A 17,443-nucleotide genomic window follows, 5' to 3' on the forward strand; every position below is an offset into this window, starting at 1 on the left:
ATCACTTTGTCCCCATGACATCATTAGGCAGCACTCTCAATCTTGAGAACCCTCTCTATTGCGCTCAACTGCGCATGATCTCTTGTTGAGCGCATCCTATGGCACCAGGTAACTTGCCTCGTCCCATCCATAGTCTCGAACATAAACTCGCCGCCAACCTGCCAATGATGCCCTGAGCTCAGAGCCAGCCCCTTTGGAAGATACCTCAACACCTGGCAAATGCTCGCAATAATGGAAACCACCAGCGGCTTTTCTATATACCATGGCTTATCTCCGAGTTGCAGTGTCTTTACCATCCCAAGAGCATCAAATATCTTTCGCTCTGGATCTGTGTACAGCGGGAATTTGCAACCCGTGGCGTCGATGTACATATCTATCAATCGTGGGTCTCCACAGCCGATAACCACGATAGCCGTGTCTTGAGGAAGGCTACCTGGCTTGATAGCGGCACTGAGGGCGCGGAGATATTCTTGGCAGTTCTAGTAACGCCGGTGGTTAGCACAACATATCCAGCAGCACGGCAAATTCTGAGCTCGAAGTCTCCTACTTACGCCACAAAAGAAATGCCGAACGAATATGACAAATGTGCGTTCTGCCACATTGGCGACCTTCTCAAATGTATGCGCGCTTCCCTCACGGTCAAGAAGCGAAAAGCTGCCAATCTTCTGTATCGTGTTTTTTGTTGGCAATTTATCGTCAGTCACCACATATCCCTCGAAATCTCGAGGCTTGAGACTATCAACGCCGGCGGCATCATTGATCGGGTTATCGCGAGTGTCTGTCATAGTGAGGCGATTGTGTGTAATTAGGTTTGAAAGGAAGAAGAAATTGCAAACACAACACAGGTCACAGATCACGGATCTTAAAAGCCTGAAGAATTCCAAGAAATGATCGCCGTAGACTTGTTTCAACCAAACTTGTAAGTACTTATGCAAGGGTTATGAAACGTGCACAAGCATGAACTAGTACATTAACCCTAGCATGGACTGCCTACTGTCTTGTACAACCTCAAGCTGAACTTTTCCCAAACATCCAAAGTCAACGTTGTTACCTGTTGCTTTGTGATGGCGTTATTTGCTGTGGATGCTTATGTAACCTCTTTGTCCATCTAAATGCAGGAAAGAGCAAACAAAAGCCCCCCAACAAATTAGAACATATGCAGCTGCGGTTGCTCTGATCAGATTAAGATGCTTTTGGGTACTTTGTACCACTGGTTCATGCTCACATGAAAAATGTGACAGGACGAGACTCCCATCAGGGTAGGCCATCTGAAATGATGCAATGAAGAGGGAGAGAACAGCAAAACAAGCCTTTTCCGTTGTCGTTGCTACGCTAGGCAACGGCGTCTGGACACAAGAAGTACTCACCGGTAGATGTCGATAACACCATAATTGCTCTAGCCGGGGCTTCCCTGAGCTATGACTCCTCCGTTTGTATTGACTCAAAGGCAGGGCGCCAATAGCCCAGATGACATCATTGGCCATTGGCTCCCCATGACGCAATACGTGACTAGCCTTAGAATAGCCGTGGTTGCTGTGCTCACTGACCATTTTCTTTTCTCGGGCTTTTCACTAGACAGAGATCTTGTTGAGTCCTAGTCTCCGAGTCAAGATCTTCCCGTACAAACCGAAGCTCGCCATCAGAGCAAGGCCACGAGGCATAATTGTTGAGGCTTGGGTTTCTAGGGCTCAATGATGCTTGGATGCTTCAGTATTGGAATTGTGGGCCATAGCGACTGGAGAAAAATAGCCAAGTTGTGTGGCCTGATCCAAACAAGAAAGAGCTTCTAGGCAAACAGAGTGGCTGACAGAGTGCCATCCTCAACAGACAGGCAGGTAGAGCCCTGTGCAGAGAGATATGGACAGAAAGGGACAGGCAGAACGCCCCAGAATAGGCGGAAAGATTGAAAAAAATGATAAAATGCCTGGACATGTCCTCTGGATTTATGGGTGAAGATAGCTTCATGCTTTCATCTCTATGGCAATAGTCAATGTCAGCCTTGGCCATGGCCCAGCCTGATTGAATGGCTATTTCTGCCTCTGGTGTCTGCTTCCTGCTATTCTCCATCTCTTTTTTCTTCTTTCTCTTTTGCCTGGAGATTAGATTTTCTATCAAGGTGCCCACTCCCCATTCAACCCCGAGATCTTTGTCTCCTTTGTTTCTCCCCCCTCGGGCTTTATTTTGCCTTGGTTTTGATCAGGACACCTTCGGCTCTAAGGCCAGCTTCACAGCCTGCGCGACGACCTGCACGACGGGCCAACATCCCCTAGTAAGTACAGCTTGAGCAATGGAAGAGGACCCCACGAGATGAAGCTGGCAGAAGAAGCCGCAGGACTTTTAGCGACCGCGTCACTACTCTTCCCGGCCCCCACTATGCTATGTCCATGCGGAGGGCTAACATGGAAGGCACGCGTCTAGCCCTTTCCCTCTCCGCCATGCCAGGTGAAAACTCTGCTATGGAGCCCGAACAGCACATTTACCCGGAAGCCAGGGTTGCTAGGCCTGAGCCCATACTAAATTTCGAGCATAAGTCTGAGTCTGGGCTTACTTTTGAGTATCACTCTGGATCTTTTCCTAAGCCCTCTTTTCACTACAAGCACCACTTGGAGTCTGATTTTAGCCCTACAGCAGAGCCCCAGGGAAACCGGTGCTTCATTTCTAAGCTCCAGTCCCTTGTAGATTCTATTGAGGTTGAATGCGGCCTGGATTTCAGTGACGCAGAAACTGCCTGTAACGACGACGATTCTAGTAGCGTAGCCACAGAAACTCGCAACCCCAAAGAAGCAGATTCTAACTACAGTCTGTGCGGCTACCCCTTCTACCCTGGCGAGGCCCGCCCGACTACCATTCTGGAGTCGAACCGTATTCTCAAAACTGGAGTTCACCACGCCCGCCACGTTGCCGCTCCAACTACCACCATGGCGTTCAGTCTTTTACATCGCATTGAGTACGACCATAAAGACCCTTCATCGGCTCATCCTGTGTCGAAACTCAGCCCACATATTGAGGGCGACCGGTCGGGTCCATGGCTGTACGGCGTTGCTAATGCTCGCCCTGGAACAGTTCCGTGGATGGACTCGACGCCACCGCCCATGCCCAAGATCTGCGGTCCCGATATGCGTGTACAGGACGCGCCATATGAGCCCCCCGTCCCCGCCTGCATTGTAAGCCTGCACTGCACAAGATGCTCGCCGGGGACCGGGACGCTGGAAGCTTCATTATCGGAAGCCCCGATGGAACCTCCCCGCACATTGCTGCCACTTGCGATCTGAGGAACAGCAAGGAGGCACATGCCTATTTTAGAACACATTACAAGCGCCCAATGCCTCCCAAAAGACCTGCCTCTCCTACATGGACGGCAAGCGACTTTCCCAAGTTGAAGATTGAAAAAAGAAGTAAGATTAGGCGGCGGCTGGCTGGAGTGTGTGTTGTCAATGAAAACTAACTTCCCTACAACACTAGATTCTACAGGGGCTAGTACCTCCACTTTAACTGAGCTTTTGCAGAGTAAGTCTAGCTCATCCCTGTCTCTGTTATGCCCGCACTAATCCCGGTGACTTGGCAGAGTCCTGCACCGACCACGCCATCTGCGTCTACCTCCGTGCTCTAGAGCAGCTCAAGAGCATCTGTGCCTGTACAACCGAAGAGGCCGCACGTTCACGCGAGACTGTTCAGATCGTAGCCAGCCAGCTGCGAGAGCTGGAGATTGCCAACCCAGGTCTTGAGCAGACGTTGACCGAAGTGAGCACCGCACACTACACCATCGATTCGGCATCTTCAGATGCGTCGGAAGTACAGGCAACAGAAAAGAACACACAGCACCAAACACTGCGTCGTGCTGTCGAGGTGTTCCTAGAGCAGTGCCAGCAGGTTGAGCGCAAGGCAGCAGCAGTTATTGACGAGCTGGGCCAAACGGAGCGGCTGCGCGCCAATGTGATACACAAATTGAAGACAGAAAACAGTGCAGGCCATGATACAAGTGTCATGCGGGCACGCGAGCTTCTAGCCCGTGTTATTGACAGTTCATTCCTGGACGAGGAACTGCACCGGCTTGCTGTCAACACATTGGCGCGCCTAGAAGAGCTCGAGAACGTAAGCATTCCCCTATTTTCCCCCTCCCCTTTTGAACGCTAGGCTTCTCTCAAGTTATGAATGCTAATAGTATGCTGTCACTTACAGTGTCACATGGGCACTTCGCAGTCCCGCGTTGCAGCCATGATCCACTCTGTGCTAGAGAACTACATTTGATCGACGCTCCTCCCTCAAGCCGTCTCAACATTACTTTAATTTCTTCTTAACGACTCTTAATGACCAAAAAAGCCCATGAAAAAAAGGATTACCAATATCGGATATAACAGAACGACGAAAATATTTCAACGACAAAGACGACGGCAACGGCAACGACAAGGGGGAGATAGAATTCAACACTACCACAAAAAAAAAGAATTATCGAAGCATTTAAAAAAGAGAAAGGAAAGGAACGGAAATCAAAAGAGTGGTCGCAGTTAGCCAAATTGGCTCATAGTATCGAAGCAAAGATGTCAACTAAACAAAGCCCGGAAGGACGCCAACTCGAACCATAAAAAGAAAATATTTGTACATGTCTTATTTTATTTACTACAAAATCAGGGCGTAGACTTGCCAACAACAGAATCAAAGCATCTCTCGCCTTAGCTCAAGTTAATAACAGCAATGTGTATCTTGATTTTACATTCATAGGACTGGAAAAAAATGTTGAAGATGCTCAGCGTCAACATGCGCAGTTTTGCGTTTCTATAAACTGCACAACATATCATATCATATACAAAGGAAGTAGGAAAGAGGCAAGAGGAGAAGCGTCGCTGAAGAGAGCCAAAAGACCTAGGAGCCGGAGGACGGTAAGACTATCCGCTCTTGTGACGGTAGTTCGCTGTGATGGTGGTGCTGGCCGAGTTTGTACTAGGATCGGAGGACACGCACGATCCGGGGATAAGGGCCTTGTAGCGTGGCTTGTCTGGCCGGATGTGGCTGACTTGTGGCGTTTCATCCCACACTGTATTTTCTTTTTTTGGTAGCTTCTTTCAACTTCACTCTACTCCTGCTCTGCCACTACCACAGCATAGGGATGGTCCTCCGTTCCAAAGACAACGCCTCGCAACAGCGACTTGACGCCTTCGGTCACCGGCCCGCCCTTGCCATCGTCGCCAACGGGGACAACGGCGTTGTACTCGTCATGGGTAATGCTGGAGATGGGGCAGATAAAGTACTATATTGGAGAGGTTAGCAACTGCTTGTGTGCGACATGGGAGGGCCGCATTGGTGGGAGTATAGCTGCAAAAGTACAGGCACTACACCAAATCGATGCATTTCATGCCATAGTGGCTGAAGGGAGGGGATGAAACAACTTACCGCTGTGCCAGAGGCAAACATCTCTAGCAATCGACCCTCGACATGGGCCTCCATCACCTCGCTGATTGAGTACTTGCGCTCGACGACCTCCAAGTCGTCTGCCATGCGCTCGCGTGCCAGCCCCAGCACAGCACTGCGTGTGACACCGGCTAAGATCAGCTTGTCATCCAGAGGGGCCGTGACCAGCTGGGTCTTGCCCTCGCGGGTGCGCCAGACGACGAAGAAGTTGCTCGCTCCAGCCTCCGTGCAGAACTGCTCAGGCCCGTAGAGCCAGAGAATCTGGTTGAAGCCGCGAGCCTTTGCTTCGCTAGTGGCGCGTAAAGTCGGACCATAGTTGGCTCCGAGCTTGGCATAGCCAAACCCACCCACCCAGGCGCGCACCATGTCTGTCGGCGACGTTAGTAGCTTTATGCCGCCGGCTGGGGCATCCATCGGCGGCAAGTAAGTGGCAATAATGAACAGCATCGCTTCATTGGGCGTCTGCACGCCTAATTGCTGCTGAGTGCCGATCATGGTGGGGCGTAGGTAGATAAAAGAGCCGGACTCGCTAGCGGGCAGCCAACGCGGACCATCGATGGCGAGCAAAGCGTATATGAGCTTTTCAAATTCAGCAGGCGGGAAGCCAGGCAACGAGACACGTAGACAAGACATGAGCATCCGCTCGGCGTTCTTGGAAGGGCGGAGCAGGCGCAGCTTGCCGTCATAACCACGGTAGGCCTTGATGCCCTCGAAACACTCCGTGGCATAGTGCAGTACGGAGGAGGTGGGCATGAGCGGGAGTGGGCCGTAGGGCTTGAGTTCTGGGGCTTCCCAACCAGTGCTGCTGCGCCAAGTGGCGGTGATCATGTGGTCGGTGCACTTGGAGCCATAGATGTCCTTGCGGTCTTCTATAGCTGGAACGGGGCTAGGCTTTGTGTTCTTAGTGATGACGAGCTTGGAGGCATCAAGCTCATTGTAGGCTTGAGAGCCAGCAGATGTCGCGGCAGGGGACATTGCGGTGGGATGGAAGAATAAAGACGATGTGAAATAAGAGTGGCAATAAGCAGGGGAGAGAAGCGTCAGCAGGAGGCAGTAGGGTGCAAAATATCGAGAGTTATTGGAGTGGGTAATGGGTAGTAGACTACAGAATACAGAGAGCAAAGAACGGTAAAAAGAGTCTAGGGAGCAGACAAGGCGGGAGACGGAAACTGAAGAGCGCACTCTTCTTTCCAGCTCAGTCAAAACAAGACGGACATGAGACCAACTTATACTTCTTGAGGATAGCAGCGCTTCTTAGGGGTCTCTCTACTACTCCTCCTCTCTTCCTTTCATTAGTCTATCTCACCCGACCGCCCCCCAGCGCGAGCTTTGACTCACCAACACTTCGGTGTTGGTCGAGAACGAAGCCATATTCTCACGCCCTTCCTACAAGCTTCTACGCTCTGAACTAACACCAAAAAGAAAGCAAGAAACATGCAAAGCCCCTTAGCCCCCTCTCTCCCCTAGACTGGTAAATGAAAAATGGAAAAAACGGTCCCTCCCCTGTCTCTACGCTAGTTCCGCGCTCGGTGGCGTGAAGGTTCCGCCTTGTGTGTGTTCATTTTAGTGTGCTAAACAGCGGCTTTAGAGGGGGACAGGACAGCCAGTGCGAAAGACCCGTCTTCTGCCAGAGCGCAAAGAAAAGGAATAGCAGCACAGCAGATAGGAAGGGCGAGAGGGAAAATAATAATAAAAAAAAAAAGAAAAAAAAAACGCCCACGGAAGGAAGGACCGGCATATCTGCTCTCGATTCCCGTCGTGCCTTCCCTCGATTGCTTTCTAATTGCGCTCTTTTTTTTTCTTTTTTCTTCATTTACTCCTCCTCATTGTTTTATCAGGCCAGCCCTATTCAACGCCGCCAGCCATTGCTTCCCTTCTTGTTTATCCTGCTTTGTTTAGCCCAGTTCGGCTCGTATTTAGCCCCGTTTCGTTTTAGTCTTGATACTAACATTGACTGGACTGCCCTCTCCGCCTCTTTGCCTGCCCCCTTTCCGCGCAGCTGCGCACTGCTGCACATACACACCCACACACGCAAACACATGTCTTATACCATGACTTCCAACCTTGGGCAATATTTCCCTTTTCTTCAAAGAGAGGTGGGCCGGTAGACGTTTCAGCTTACCCTCGATATGCAGTTTTCTTTCCCCTTCAAACTCTTGACTATGACTTCCTTCCTTGACCATCAGCCCTGGGATCATGTTTTTCGCCATGGGATTCTCTCGTCATGAGGCTTGATTCTTCGTGGATATCCTAAAAAGGGGCGGGGAGGGAGCAGCAGGACAGGGCAGAGTTCGTTGTTGCTAGTATAATTTTATCAATGTTCATGATTTTGCATCCTCATGCAAAGCGTGTGGAGCAGCCCTGGCTTTGCTCCTACCACGAACCTAATGCAAGCCTCACTTCTGCTTTGGATTCGTCAAGTCAAGTTTCCTTCCCCCAATCCAAGAAAAGTCCGATCCCCCTCCTCCCTCCCCTCTCCCCTTCCTCCCTCGTCATGAGTCCATATCAGAGTGTAACTGGCATCTACGGCTTCTCGGGGACTTTGCCATTTTCCTATTATCCATAACCATCCAAATACCTGACCCAGCACAATGGAGCTTTGGGGTTTCGGGACTCGGAACTCGGGTCTCGCATTCGCTCCTTGGTATCATTCATCATTCTAGGGCGTCGTATCTGACACCCGACATCCACGTCAAATCAGTCATCCAGCCAACCAGGGCATGTCAATTGGCCAGTCACTTCGCAAGTCAGGCCAGCTATACCCTGGAGCCCTGCAGCTTCAGCGCGCATTGGGTCTGGCAGGAACAAGTGATTATGCCATGTCAAATTATTTATAATTGCGGGTAGTTATGAGAACGACTTGGCGCATATCTCGGCACGGGTCTTTGTATGTGTGTTTCTTCATGTTTGCATGTGGCTACGCCCGAGTGCTGTGTTTGTGGCTGTCGTGACTCCTTGCGCCCTTCACTTCTCATTTAACACGACCGGGGTACACAAAGTCGCAATGTTAGTACCACTGCCAGCCGCCGCCTCCTCTGCCAGCCATGACTCTGATGTATGAGTCTACGTGTGAGTCCAGGCTCAGCTAATTGCTAGCTAGTACTTACACTAAAAAGATTAAGCCGCTTCTTAGTCTCCGCTCGTCGGCCAGTCCTCCGAGCTCTCATGGCGCCCAATCAACTCCTTTATACCCCGTATATGCACTTGCTATCCATCCGGACATCTTATGCCGACGTTAATAGCCCCCAGCTTGTCCCTCTTCGGCGCAGCCCACCCAGACTTTCGCTAGCTTCGAACCAAACAAAGGGTGAAATCTGCAGTTAGGACAAAGCTACAAAGTTCCCAGTTGCTAGTCCAAGCGCCCAGGCTATTATCATCGTCCTATTGGCCTCCCGCCCTACCTGCAAGTAAATAGTCAAGAGATAAAAAAGAAAAAAGTCGTCTCCAAACGAAAGAGGCCCAACCCACGCGGCTGGCATCTCCTGCATCACGCCTCCTTATCCCTTTCTTGCCGAGTATAGCCGCGGTTAGCCGCGGTTAGCCGCCGCTTTCTTTCTTTCTTCCCTTCTTCCCTTCTTTTTTCTCCTCGTGCAAAGGAAATAGAGGAAAAGACCAGGCAAAGAAACCCCCGAAGGAACAAAGCAGTCACTCTCGGCTTCCTGTCTCGGACGATCGTCCGGCTGGGCACCAACAGTAGTCTAATAAGCGATCGGCTCCCCTGCATTGTACCACCTGCACACACTTCTCTTCTGTTTCTCTTCCACTCCCTCCCTCTCTTTGCCCCCCCCCCCCTTCATCTACGTCACTTGCACCATCCACCCACAAACTACTCTTATTGTCTGAAGTAATTTCTTTATTTGTTTGTTTCATCCTTCTTCAATATTCAAAAAAAGAAAAAAAAAATAAGACGCCCAAGAACCAACAACTCAGTTCAACCCTATGATGTACCGAATGAACTCCCTTTCTTACAATCTCCAGCGCCAATCACAAAACTTTCTCTCGCATCCGCTAATTTATGCCAGAGAGCCAGCGGCGTGGAAGTCGTTCAGAGCCTGCTTGACACGCTCAATCATGGTCTTCTCACCCTCGCGGACCCAGACACGGGGGTCGTACTTCTTCTTGTTGGGCTTGTCAGCGCCCTCGGGGTTGCCGATCTGGGTCTTCAGGTACTCAATGTTCTTGACCATGTAGTCCCGGATACCGCAGGTGTAGGCCCACTGCAGGTCAGTGTCCAGGTTGACCTTGATGACACCGTGGCTGATGGCGGTGTGGAACTCCTCAACAGAGGAGCCGGAGCCACCGTGGAAGACGAAGAAGACTATGGTGGCCAGAAGTTAGCATTTCGTTTGTCCAATGTTTGTTGGTGCACCGCCTCCTTTCGAAAACTATAAGACTTACCGGGCTTCTTCTCCTCGCCGCCAATCTTAGCGGCAATGTACTCCTGGTGCTTGCCCAGAAGCTCGGGGTGCAGCTTGACATTGCCGACCTGGTAGACACCGTGGACGTTGCCAAAGGCAGCGGCAATCGAGAAGTAGGGGGAGATGCTGGACAGCTTCTCGTGGATCTTGTAGATCTCCTCAGGCTGGGTGTAAAGAGAGGCGTTGTCAACGTCCTCGTTGTTGACACCGTCCTCCTCACCACCGGTGATACCGATCTCCATCTCCAGCCACTGCTTCATGGGGGCAGCGCGGGCCAGGTACTTGGCGGTCTCAGACAGGTTCTCCTCGAAGGACTCCTCAGACAGATCAATCATGTGAGAAGAGAACAGGGGAACACCGGTGGCCTTGAAGGAAGCCTCATCGGCCTCCATCATGCCATCGAGCCAGGGCAGGGCGTTCTTAGGGCAGTGGTCCGAGTGCAGAACAACGGGCTGAAAAAAGAAATATACAGTTAGTCATTGTTGGGAGAGGCATTCGGCTGATTGTCAATTTGGAAACTGGCTATAAACTCACCACACCGTAGATGGGGGCAATGGAGCGGACAAAGTGGGCAGCAGCGATGGAGCCGGCAATGGAAGCGGCCATGCCGCTGTTGGACTGGCCCTTGCCAGCGAAGTAGGCGGCACCACCCGACGAAGTCTGGATAATGACAGGGGACTTCAGGTCGCGGGCAGCCTCAAGGACAGCAATGCTGCAGGGCACATGTTAGCTGGTTACTTCTTGTGTTCTCTCGGCCGGGAGCTAATTTTATCCAAGGTGGAGTTTCCTAGGTTGGCTGAGCTCTGTCTCTTTTTTGATCCCCCCTGGGCGAAGTCTTCCTTCCATTCTTCCGGGCCGATTGAGTGGGACAGGGCAGGCTTAGATTTATCTCTAAGCTAGTCATAAGTGACAAGCAAAAGAAGGGCCAAAATGGAAGAAGGGAGGGGGAGATCTGGAAGTAGTAAAAAAGGCACAGAAACAGGCAAAGGCGCAAATTTTTGAAGCTCGGTTGGAGAGTAGTGATTGTGCTGGCGGTGGTAACTTCTCGGAAAGCCCAGACACAGTGTACGAAATGCGGAAAAGAACTACTTACACGGTCGAAGAGGTGGTGACGTTGACGGCGGGGATGGCAAAGCCAGTCTTCTTGGCGTACTCGAAGAGCTTTAAAGATATCAGCGATTAGTTTTATAGATCCGGTAGGTCTTGGGACTGGAGATTGACAAAAATTGGAGAAGCAGCAGAAGATCACCGGCCATTTCCGTATCCAACAGCTCCAGCTTCACAGCTGAATGGTCAAGTGGAACCATGGCCAAAGACAAAGAGACATCAACAATGGAGTTGGAGAGTGCTGCTATGGAGGGGGGGGGCGTCCTCAGAAAGAAGCCAAGCCAATGGAAGAACATGGCGATTAAGGGGAAGGGAGGGACGAGAGGTGGATGAGAAAAGGAAACTTACACGCAGGACATCGTCGCCATAGATGACACCGGGCTTAAGGTTGAGAGAGGCCATTTTGGATGAATAGATGAAATAATGAAACAAGACAATTTGAAGTTGTGCTTGAAGAAAAAAGGGAAGAAAGAAAACAGAAAGAGGGGAAAGGAGAAGGGAGAAAGAGGCAAGTAGGAAGTTAAATAAGGAAGCGGCGGGCAAAGCTTTTAAAAGAAAAGTGCAATGACCCCGAACGACGGAGTCACTTTGCTTTGTGCTGCACCTGCCTGTTGTTAGAGCACTTCATTCCTTGTCTAGCCACTAACTTTTGGTTTCACTCGCCTTTTCTGGCAACTGCGTAAACCGCACGCTTTACCCACTGCGAAAAGGCAGGGAAAAAAAAAATTGAAACGCCTGTCTTGCCATTGCGGGGTCATCCGTTGCGTCAAAATCACACCAACAAACCACCCCAAGCCGCCAGCGCCAAGACAGCAGAGGGGCAGAGGGGCAGAGAAGAAGAGAAGACGCCAAAGCACAGCACCAGAAGAGCCAGTGCTTGCTGTGTTTAATGCAAATGCATGCCACCGACCAACCGACCGACTTGACCCTTCCTTCCTTCCTTTTCTGCTCCTCTTTCCCATTCGAACAGGGCAGGCGTAGGCGCCTCCTCTATTTGTGCTCACTCTCTTGCCTCCATCTGCATCTTTTTTCTGATTCTCGCTGTCGCTCCTAGCCCTAGTGGTCCTGTTGGTCCTTCTCTTTCCACTTCGTCCAATCAACCCCCACCCGGAGCGTCATCGGTTTGACGATAATCCTCCAGCCCACTTGTTCTTATTTCCTAATCTCCTGCTTTTCAGGCCTCGCTCTGACGACACATCCAGCTGTAAATGTATAATCCATCTTCTAATTCTTGCCCTATCACATCTGCACGATAAAATGCAAAGTGGCCCTTGTACCTACCTGTACATGTACGCAACGCTGCACATCTTATGTGCAGTCTTATTCCCTGTCCCATCCCTACGCATATCCATCATCGTCTGTCTCTGCTCTCTGACAGGGAAAGAACAAGCGCAAACGGAGGCCCGAAAGAAAATGGCATGTTTTATTTTATTCTCTCTTGATTGGCTCAGGCCATTTCCGTCTTATCAGACCATACATTTTATATGGAGATATGCGTTTTGGCTTGTTGCATTTTTGCAACTACTTGATAGGCGTGTGGTCGGACTTTTGGCCCATGTCTTTTTGGGCTGTTGCTAATGCGAATTTTGTGGGGAGGGCAAAAGAAAGGGCCGGCCGGAGTCAATCAAAATACCTCGTTTCGTCTGTGAAGGTACGTGTATGCTTGTACCTCCTGCTCTCCCTCTCTACCTTTGTATTGTCCTGGCGGGGATAGGAGGCTGAAGGCAATAAATCACCAGTTTGTAATATCGCACAATATCATGGAAGGCTTTTTTTTTCACTAGAACTTTTAACTGCTTGGGTTCTCCAACTGGCGCATCCAAACCATGCTCAAGCTTAACTCCCCCTCCCCCAACTTCCGACTAGCTTCCCTTTTAGCCGCTGCACAGCCGATGCCGATGCCGATACCAATACCGAGTTTCCGATTCTGCCCTGAACTGGCCAAAAAGCCCGGCGCAAAAATGCCATATCTAGCCATCTAGCCAGTTTCCTCAACGCGTATTACATTTCGGAGAGGAAAACAAGACCCAAGTTTCTCGACGTGAAGATAAACAAACGTCCACGCCAATGATGTAATCGGCCTCAGCTGCAAAGAAATTTGCTTTGTTGCTCTTATTATTACGTAAGGATGTATGTAGTGGGTTTTCCCGTAGTTTGGTCAGTTCTTTTTCCCTGATTACTCAGCATTACAGTGTGGCTGGACCACCGCGCCTTCCCTCCCCGTTTCACTCGGCCACTGCCCGCGCAGCTTCACGAGCCCGCTGCTCCTCTTCAAGTATCTCGCGTGCGCGATGGGCCTCCTCAGTCTGGGCTTTGATACCTTTGGCACGCTGTCTGGCCTCATACATTTCACGGCTGCGTGTGATGCGCTGCACAATCGTGCCGGCATTGACTTCCTTGTAAGAATGCGTAGGGATTTCCTTGAAGATGCCCATGGTCTTGGGGCCCTGGTACGGGTCGTATGTAAGTGGCATAAAGGACGTCGGCCCGTGGTAGACTGCGTCAGGAACTCCCCACGGAAGGGCAGCCAGGTACGATTTACTAGGCGAAAACGGAGCGCCAAAAATTGCAGCATGGACATACTGCAAGTGGGAGTGGCGGGTTAGTATAAATAGTCCCATACACTACGATCCAGGTAGCTACTACTTACTCTGCACTGAAGAACACACAAGCCACGCTCGAAGATGTTCATGATGGGGTAGTTTACGCCCTTCCACTGGTTGATTACCTCGTCATCGTGGATACCAGTGACCACATAGGCAGGCGGGTAGTCCTCTCCTTTTCCTAGACGCTCATTAACGGCCTGCTCCGAGTACCAGCCCTCATCACGGGCAATCTTCTCTTCGGCCTCGGTCACACGCTTAAGGAACTCAATGTGCCCACTGGAGAACAGGTCAAAGCCACCATCGACATAAACGACGCGCTGCCCGGGCTTAGGGCCCTTGCCCTCGAACAAGCGCTCAAAGATTCCAGCCTCTTCAATGGCAGCCTCCGTCTTGGCGGCATCCGACGCATTCCAGAACCACACGTCACATCCAGGGGCAGAACCTGACGCATCGGTAGCATACAGCTTCATGCGGTCCTTCATACTGCTACCAACAGAGGCGCGCTCCTCGGGAGTTCCGGCACCTTCCTCGCCAGAAATCATAGCAGACAGCGACTTGATAAAGTGGGTGCGCGTGCACAGCAGCATGCGGCCGACCAGATCGGTAGTGGAAATAGAGGGTGTGCGTTTAACAACTTTAAAGCGGTTAGCAGCTTTAACAAAGCGATAGCAGTCCTCACCGCTGCTATCAGACGTAATGTCATCGCCGTGCACGACATATTTGCAACCAAAGTGGCTAATCCAGTCCAAGTCTGTGACATATGGGGCGTGGGTAACACTCCGCGTGACCCATCTGCAGGCTTCTACAGCTGCAAGACTAAGAGCAAGAAAAAAGTAGGACGAGTTAGCTATAAAAAAAAAGTGCTTGACAGCTTCTTTATGGGACAGACAGGGGGCGTAGAATAGGCAGCTCGGGATAGGAGGCGGAAAAGGACTTACCGCTCATCAAGTGTCATGACAGTAGGGCCCTTATTCTCCATGATAGCCTCGTCAGAATGGACACCCACAAACAGCTCGTTTCCCAGCTGCCGCGCCTGCACAATGGCACCCGCGTGGCCATGATGGAAGAAGTCAAAGCAACCATCGATCCAAATGCGATTCTCAAGGATCTCAGGGGCAGGCGTGCCAGGAGGGGGGTCGATAGTGGAAGCCATTGCGGGATAGGAAGACAGAGAGGAAGAATAAGAGACGAATGAGAGCAATGGGGTGATGGGCTGTAAGCAGTGAGGAAATATAAGGTAACAAGAAGCAAAGGGTGTGGAGACGTTGCCTAAAAGTTGAAGCTTGAAGGACCAGCTTGGAGGCTCTGAGATTCGAGGAGGTCTAAGCTCCTTATTCTGGAAGCTTTGGGATAAATGTGGGGTTAGGCAATAGCAGTCCGGCATAGGGTTTGTATACCCTAGTACGATATGCCGTGAAGCATTACGCTCTTCACTGTCTCATCGTATCGCTGGCTTGTCCTACCTGCACCGCTCCTCAGCAGCTCTTGATTGATCGGGCTCTTTCAGCAGTGCGTGGGTGACAGGTACCAGGTAACGCGGGGTAGTCTACCCCAGGTTTACGTATGCTATGCTTCTAGTCTACGCTGTTCTCTGGCATCTCATTCACTGGCTGAGATTTCTTTACAAACATCGTCATTCTCGATATACTTAAGCTTTAGGAAATGCAAAGACGCTGGCCGACGTAAGGCTCATCTAATTTACAGACAACTTCTAGTTAGTATAAAGATTTACGAGGTAGTGACATCTCATTTTATCCGTTAGGCCTAGTAGACAAGCAAAAGGGGAGGAACGACTTGTTTAGGATGTATTAGGGTTAGGGAGTAACAGGGGGTTAGGTTAGTATGTCTAGGCTTTTGAGCATTTGATATCTGTCTCGCTCGGTTTCCTATCCAGAGCCCCTTCTTTGCTCCTAGACAACAGAGCCGGACATCAATCATATGTACATGTAATATACACTCATATGTTATAATCCCGGCCCTTATTATTCTACTCTCTGTTTCTTTCTATTTTTCCTCTTGTTCGACCTTCTCTTGGGCCTTCTCTTTGATCTTCTCCTTGTCCCTCTTTCTCCTCTTCCTTCCTCTGTCCTGTTCTTTGTCTCCGTCTTCCGACCTGTCCGTCTCTCTCCTCGTCATCATGCAGAAAGCCACACAGAATGCGTCCTCTTCCTTCTTCTCCTCTTTTACGTTTGGCGGCACCAAGTCGCGACCTGGCACAAGCTCTGGAGACCAACCACAGCTGCAGGCAGCACAGTCACAGCCACCAGTGCCAATGCCCATGCCAGTTCCAGACCACCAACAGGCCCAGTCTCAGTCACAGTCTCACTCCCAGTCTCAGTCTTCTCAGTCCCACAGCCGCACCACCAGCAGCGCTGCTCCCTCGCCACAGCCTGACTTTGGTGTCGCCGAGTTCCCCCCAGAACTAGCCGCCAGCGCTAATGCCCTGAATCTGGGACAGCACCAGCAACAGCACCAGCACCAGCAGCACCAGCAGCATCAGCAGCATCAGCAGCATCAGCAGCATTCACACAACCACTCACATAGCCTCAGTAGCCACTCCCACTCGTACTCTCATTCCCACTCTCACAGCCAGAATATACACAACCTCAGTCCGCCAACCCCTCACCAAGATATTCCTTTTCGAGATCGCAAGCCTTCGTTTGCGCGCAAGGCCTCGTTTTCCTCGCCTGCCAAAGGGAAACGCCGTCCTAGTACAGGGGGAAACGCTGTCTCATCATCCGTCCCCAGCTCGACCTCCGCTGGCCTACCGCCCCCACCAGTGCCAGATCTTGCCAGTGCTGTCGCTGCCTCCCACTCTCATCTTACGTCTTCTTCTACTGCTGGTTCCGAATCCAACCCCGCTACCAGCAACTCTCTCTCAACGAACCCCAATCCTCAGCAGGGCGCCTACAGTCCGCTTATACCCTCTGATTTCCCCGCCCCGAGCCGCACCCTGACTTCTGCATCACTGGCAACCTCGCACAGCTCCGCGGGCCTTACTAACGGCTTCATGTCATCATATTCTTCTGTCTTGCCTAATGTGCCTGGCCTTGATGGAGGCGTGCACGGGAACATAGCTGATCTGGCGCGAAAGCGCATTAGCACGCTGGATTACCTTCGTAAAGCGTAAGCCCCCAAGTTCTAAAATCCCACCCATGCCGTAATGCACTATACTAATTCGCTTCTTCTAGAAACGAGGGTCGCATTTTCTGGTTTAACACGTTCCAGATGGACCGGCCAGACGTTTCGCGCATGAGTGCTTCCAACGCTTCTAGATACGCCCGGCGAGCCACCAACTTTTTGATTCTGGGTGTTTCCCTTCCTACCGTGATCGACCATAATGGCGCAACGCCGCTTGAATATCTACGCAGTCTTAATACCTTGTTAGCCGAATTCGAAACCTTCCAGCAACTTCATGGTGAAAACGCCAGCTCCAGCTCGCTTTCGCGTGCTCGATTGCCACAAATGTTCCGCCGCCCCGGAGTACGCCGCCGCTCGTCGGCTGCAACGGATGTGGCCTATGGCGATATGGACGCTGGTTCGGGAGGCGCCGGGCCCGCAGCCTCGGCCAATGCGGCAGCCTTTGCGGCCACAGAAACAGAGCTGTTCCCCGGAGAGTCCTATTCACACTTGTTAACCCCGTCGCTGCCGTTTGACCCGGATTTCCACGAGACGTTTGCTACATTGTGCGATGTGTTGATCGACTGCTACCGCAAGCTCCTCATGTTGATCCCCTCTAATCGCGAATGCACACCGCCCGTTGCCGAGCAATTTGCCAAGGCAGATTCCAAGGTGCGCAAGATTATTCTCCAGGGCTCGATGAAGGAGTTTGACGAGGCAACGCGCTCGTCGGTCAAGGTTGAGGTAGCCAACCTGAACAAAATTGTGCTGAGCGGACTGATGTAA

General features: G+C 51.2%; 6 protein-coding genes across 6 annotated transcripts; 2 read left to right on the plus strand and 4 right to left on the minus strand.

The window, feature by feature from the left end:
- Positions 1 to 23: 23 nt before the first annotated feature.
- Positions 24 to 785, minus strand: HOO65_070571 (Thioredoxin-like protein AAED1; the record flags this gene model as incomplete). The annotated part of the gene is made up of 2 exons (XM_071005162.1): positions 24 to 479; positions 552 to 785. 2 exons carry the CDS (start codon positions 783 to 785, stop codon positions 24 to 26), a joined length of 690 nt encoding a protein of 229 aa, XP_070857289.1.
- Positions 786 to 2,399: 1,614 nt separating this feature from the next.
- HOO65_070572 (uncharacterized protein) lies at positions 2,400 to 4,248 on the plus strand (the record flags this gene model as incomplete). Its single annotated transcript, XM_071004975.1, has 5 exons — positions 2,400 to 3,122; positions 3,185 to 3,395; positions 3,472 to 3,507; positions 3,566 to 4,092; positions 4,180 to 4,248. 5 exons carry the CDS (start codon positions 2,400 to 2,402, stop codon positions 4,246 to 4,248), a joined length of 1,566 nt encoding a protein of 521 aa, XP_070857290.1.
- An 823-nt stretch (positions 4,249 to 5,071) lies between these two features.
- On the minus strand, positions 5,072 to 6,381 carry HOO65_070573 (branched-chain-amino-acid aminotransferase; the record flags this gene model as incomplete). The annotated part of the gene is made up of 2 exons (XM_071005055.1): positions 5,072 to 5,245; positions 5,389 to 6,381. The coding sequence occupies 2 exons, from the start codon at positions 6,379 to 6,381 to the stop codon at positions 5,072 to 5,074; spliced, it is 1,167 nt and encodes a 388-aa protein (XP_070857291.1).
- A 3,038-nt stretch (positions 6,382 to 9,419) lies between these two features.
- HOO65_070574 (Fructose-bisphosphate aldolase) lies at positions 9,420 to 11,333 on the minus strand (the record flags this gene model as incomplete). The annotated part of the gene is made up of 5 exons (XM_071004965.1): positions 9,420 to 9,724; positions 9,805 to 10,276; positions 10,359 to 10,536; positions 10,918 to 10,985; positions 11,280 to 11,333. The coding sequence occupies 5 exons, from the start codon at positions 11,331 to 11,333 to the stop codon at positions 9,420 to 9,422; spliced, it is 1,077 nt and encodes a 358-aa protein (XP_070857292.1).
- A 1,823-nt stretch (positions 11,334 to 13,156) lies between these two features.
- HOO65_070575 (Ethanolamine-phosphate cytidylyltransferase) lies at positions 13,157 to 14,690 on the minus strand (the record flags this gene model as incomplete). The annotated part of the gene is made up of 3 exons (XM_071005018.1): positions 13,157 to 13,378; positions 13,582 to 14,272; positions 14,476 to 14,690. The coding sequence occupies 3 exons, from the start codon at positions 14,688 to 14,690 to the stop codon at positions 13,157 to 13,159; spliced, it is 1,128 nt and encodes a 375-aa protein (XP_070857293.1).
- Positions 14,691 to 15,674: 984 nt separating this feature from the next.
- HOO65_070576 (Transcription initiation factor TFIID subunit TAF12) lies at positions 15,675 to 17,443 on the plus strand (the record flags this gene model as incomplete). The annotated part of the gene is made up of 2 exons (XM_071004985.1): positions 15,675 to 16,663; positions 16,729 to 17,443. The coding sequence occupies 2 exons, from the start codon at positions 15,675 to 15,677 to the stop codon at positions 17,441 to 17,443; spliced, it is 1,704 nt and encodes a 567-aa protein (XP_070857294.1).

This window comes from Ceratocystis lukuohia (assembly GCF_044167205.1).
Source record: "Ceratocystis lukuohia strain C4212 chromosome Unknown Supercontig7_pilon, whole genome shotgun sequence".
NCBI classification, from domain to species: Eukaryota; Fungi; Ascomycota; class Sordariomycetes; order Microascales; family Ceratocystidaceae; genus Ceratocystis; species Ceratocystis lukuohia.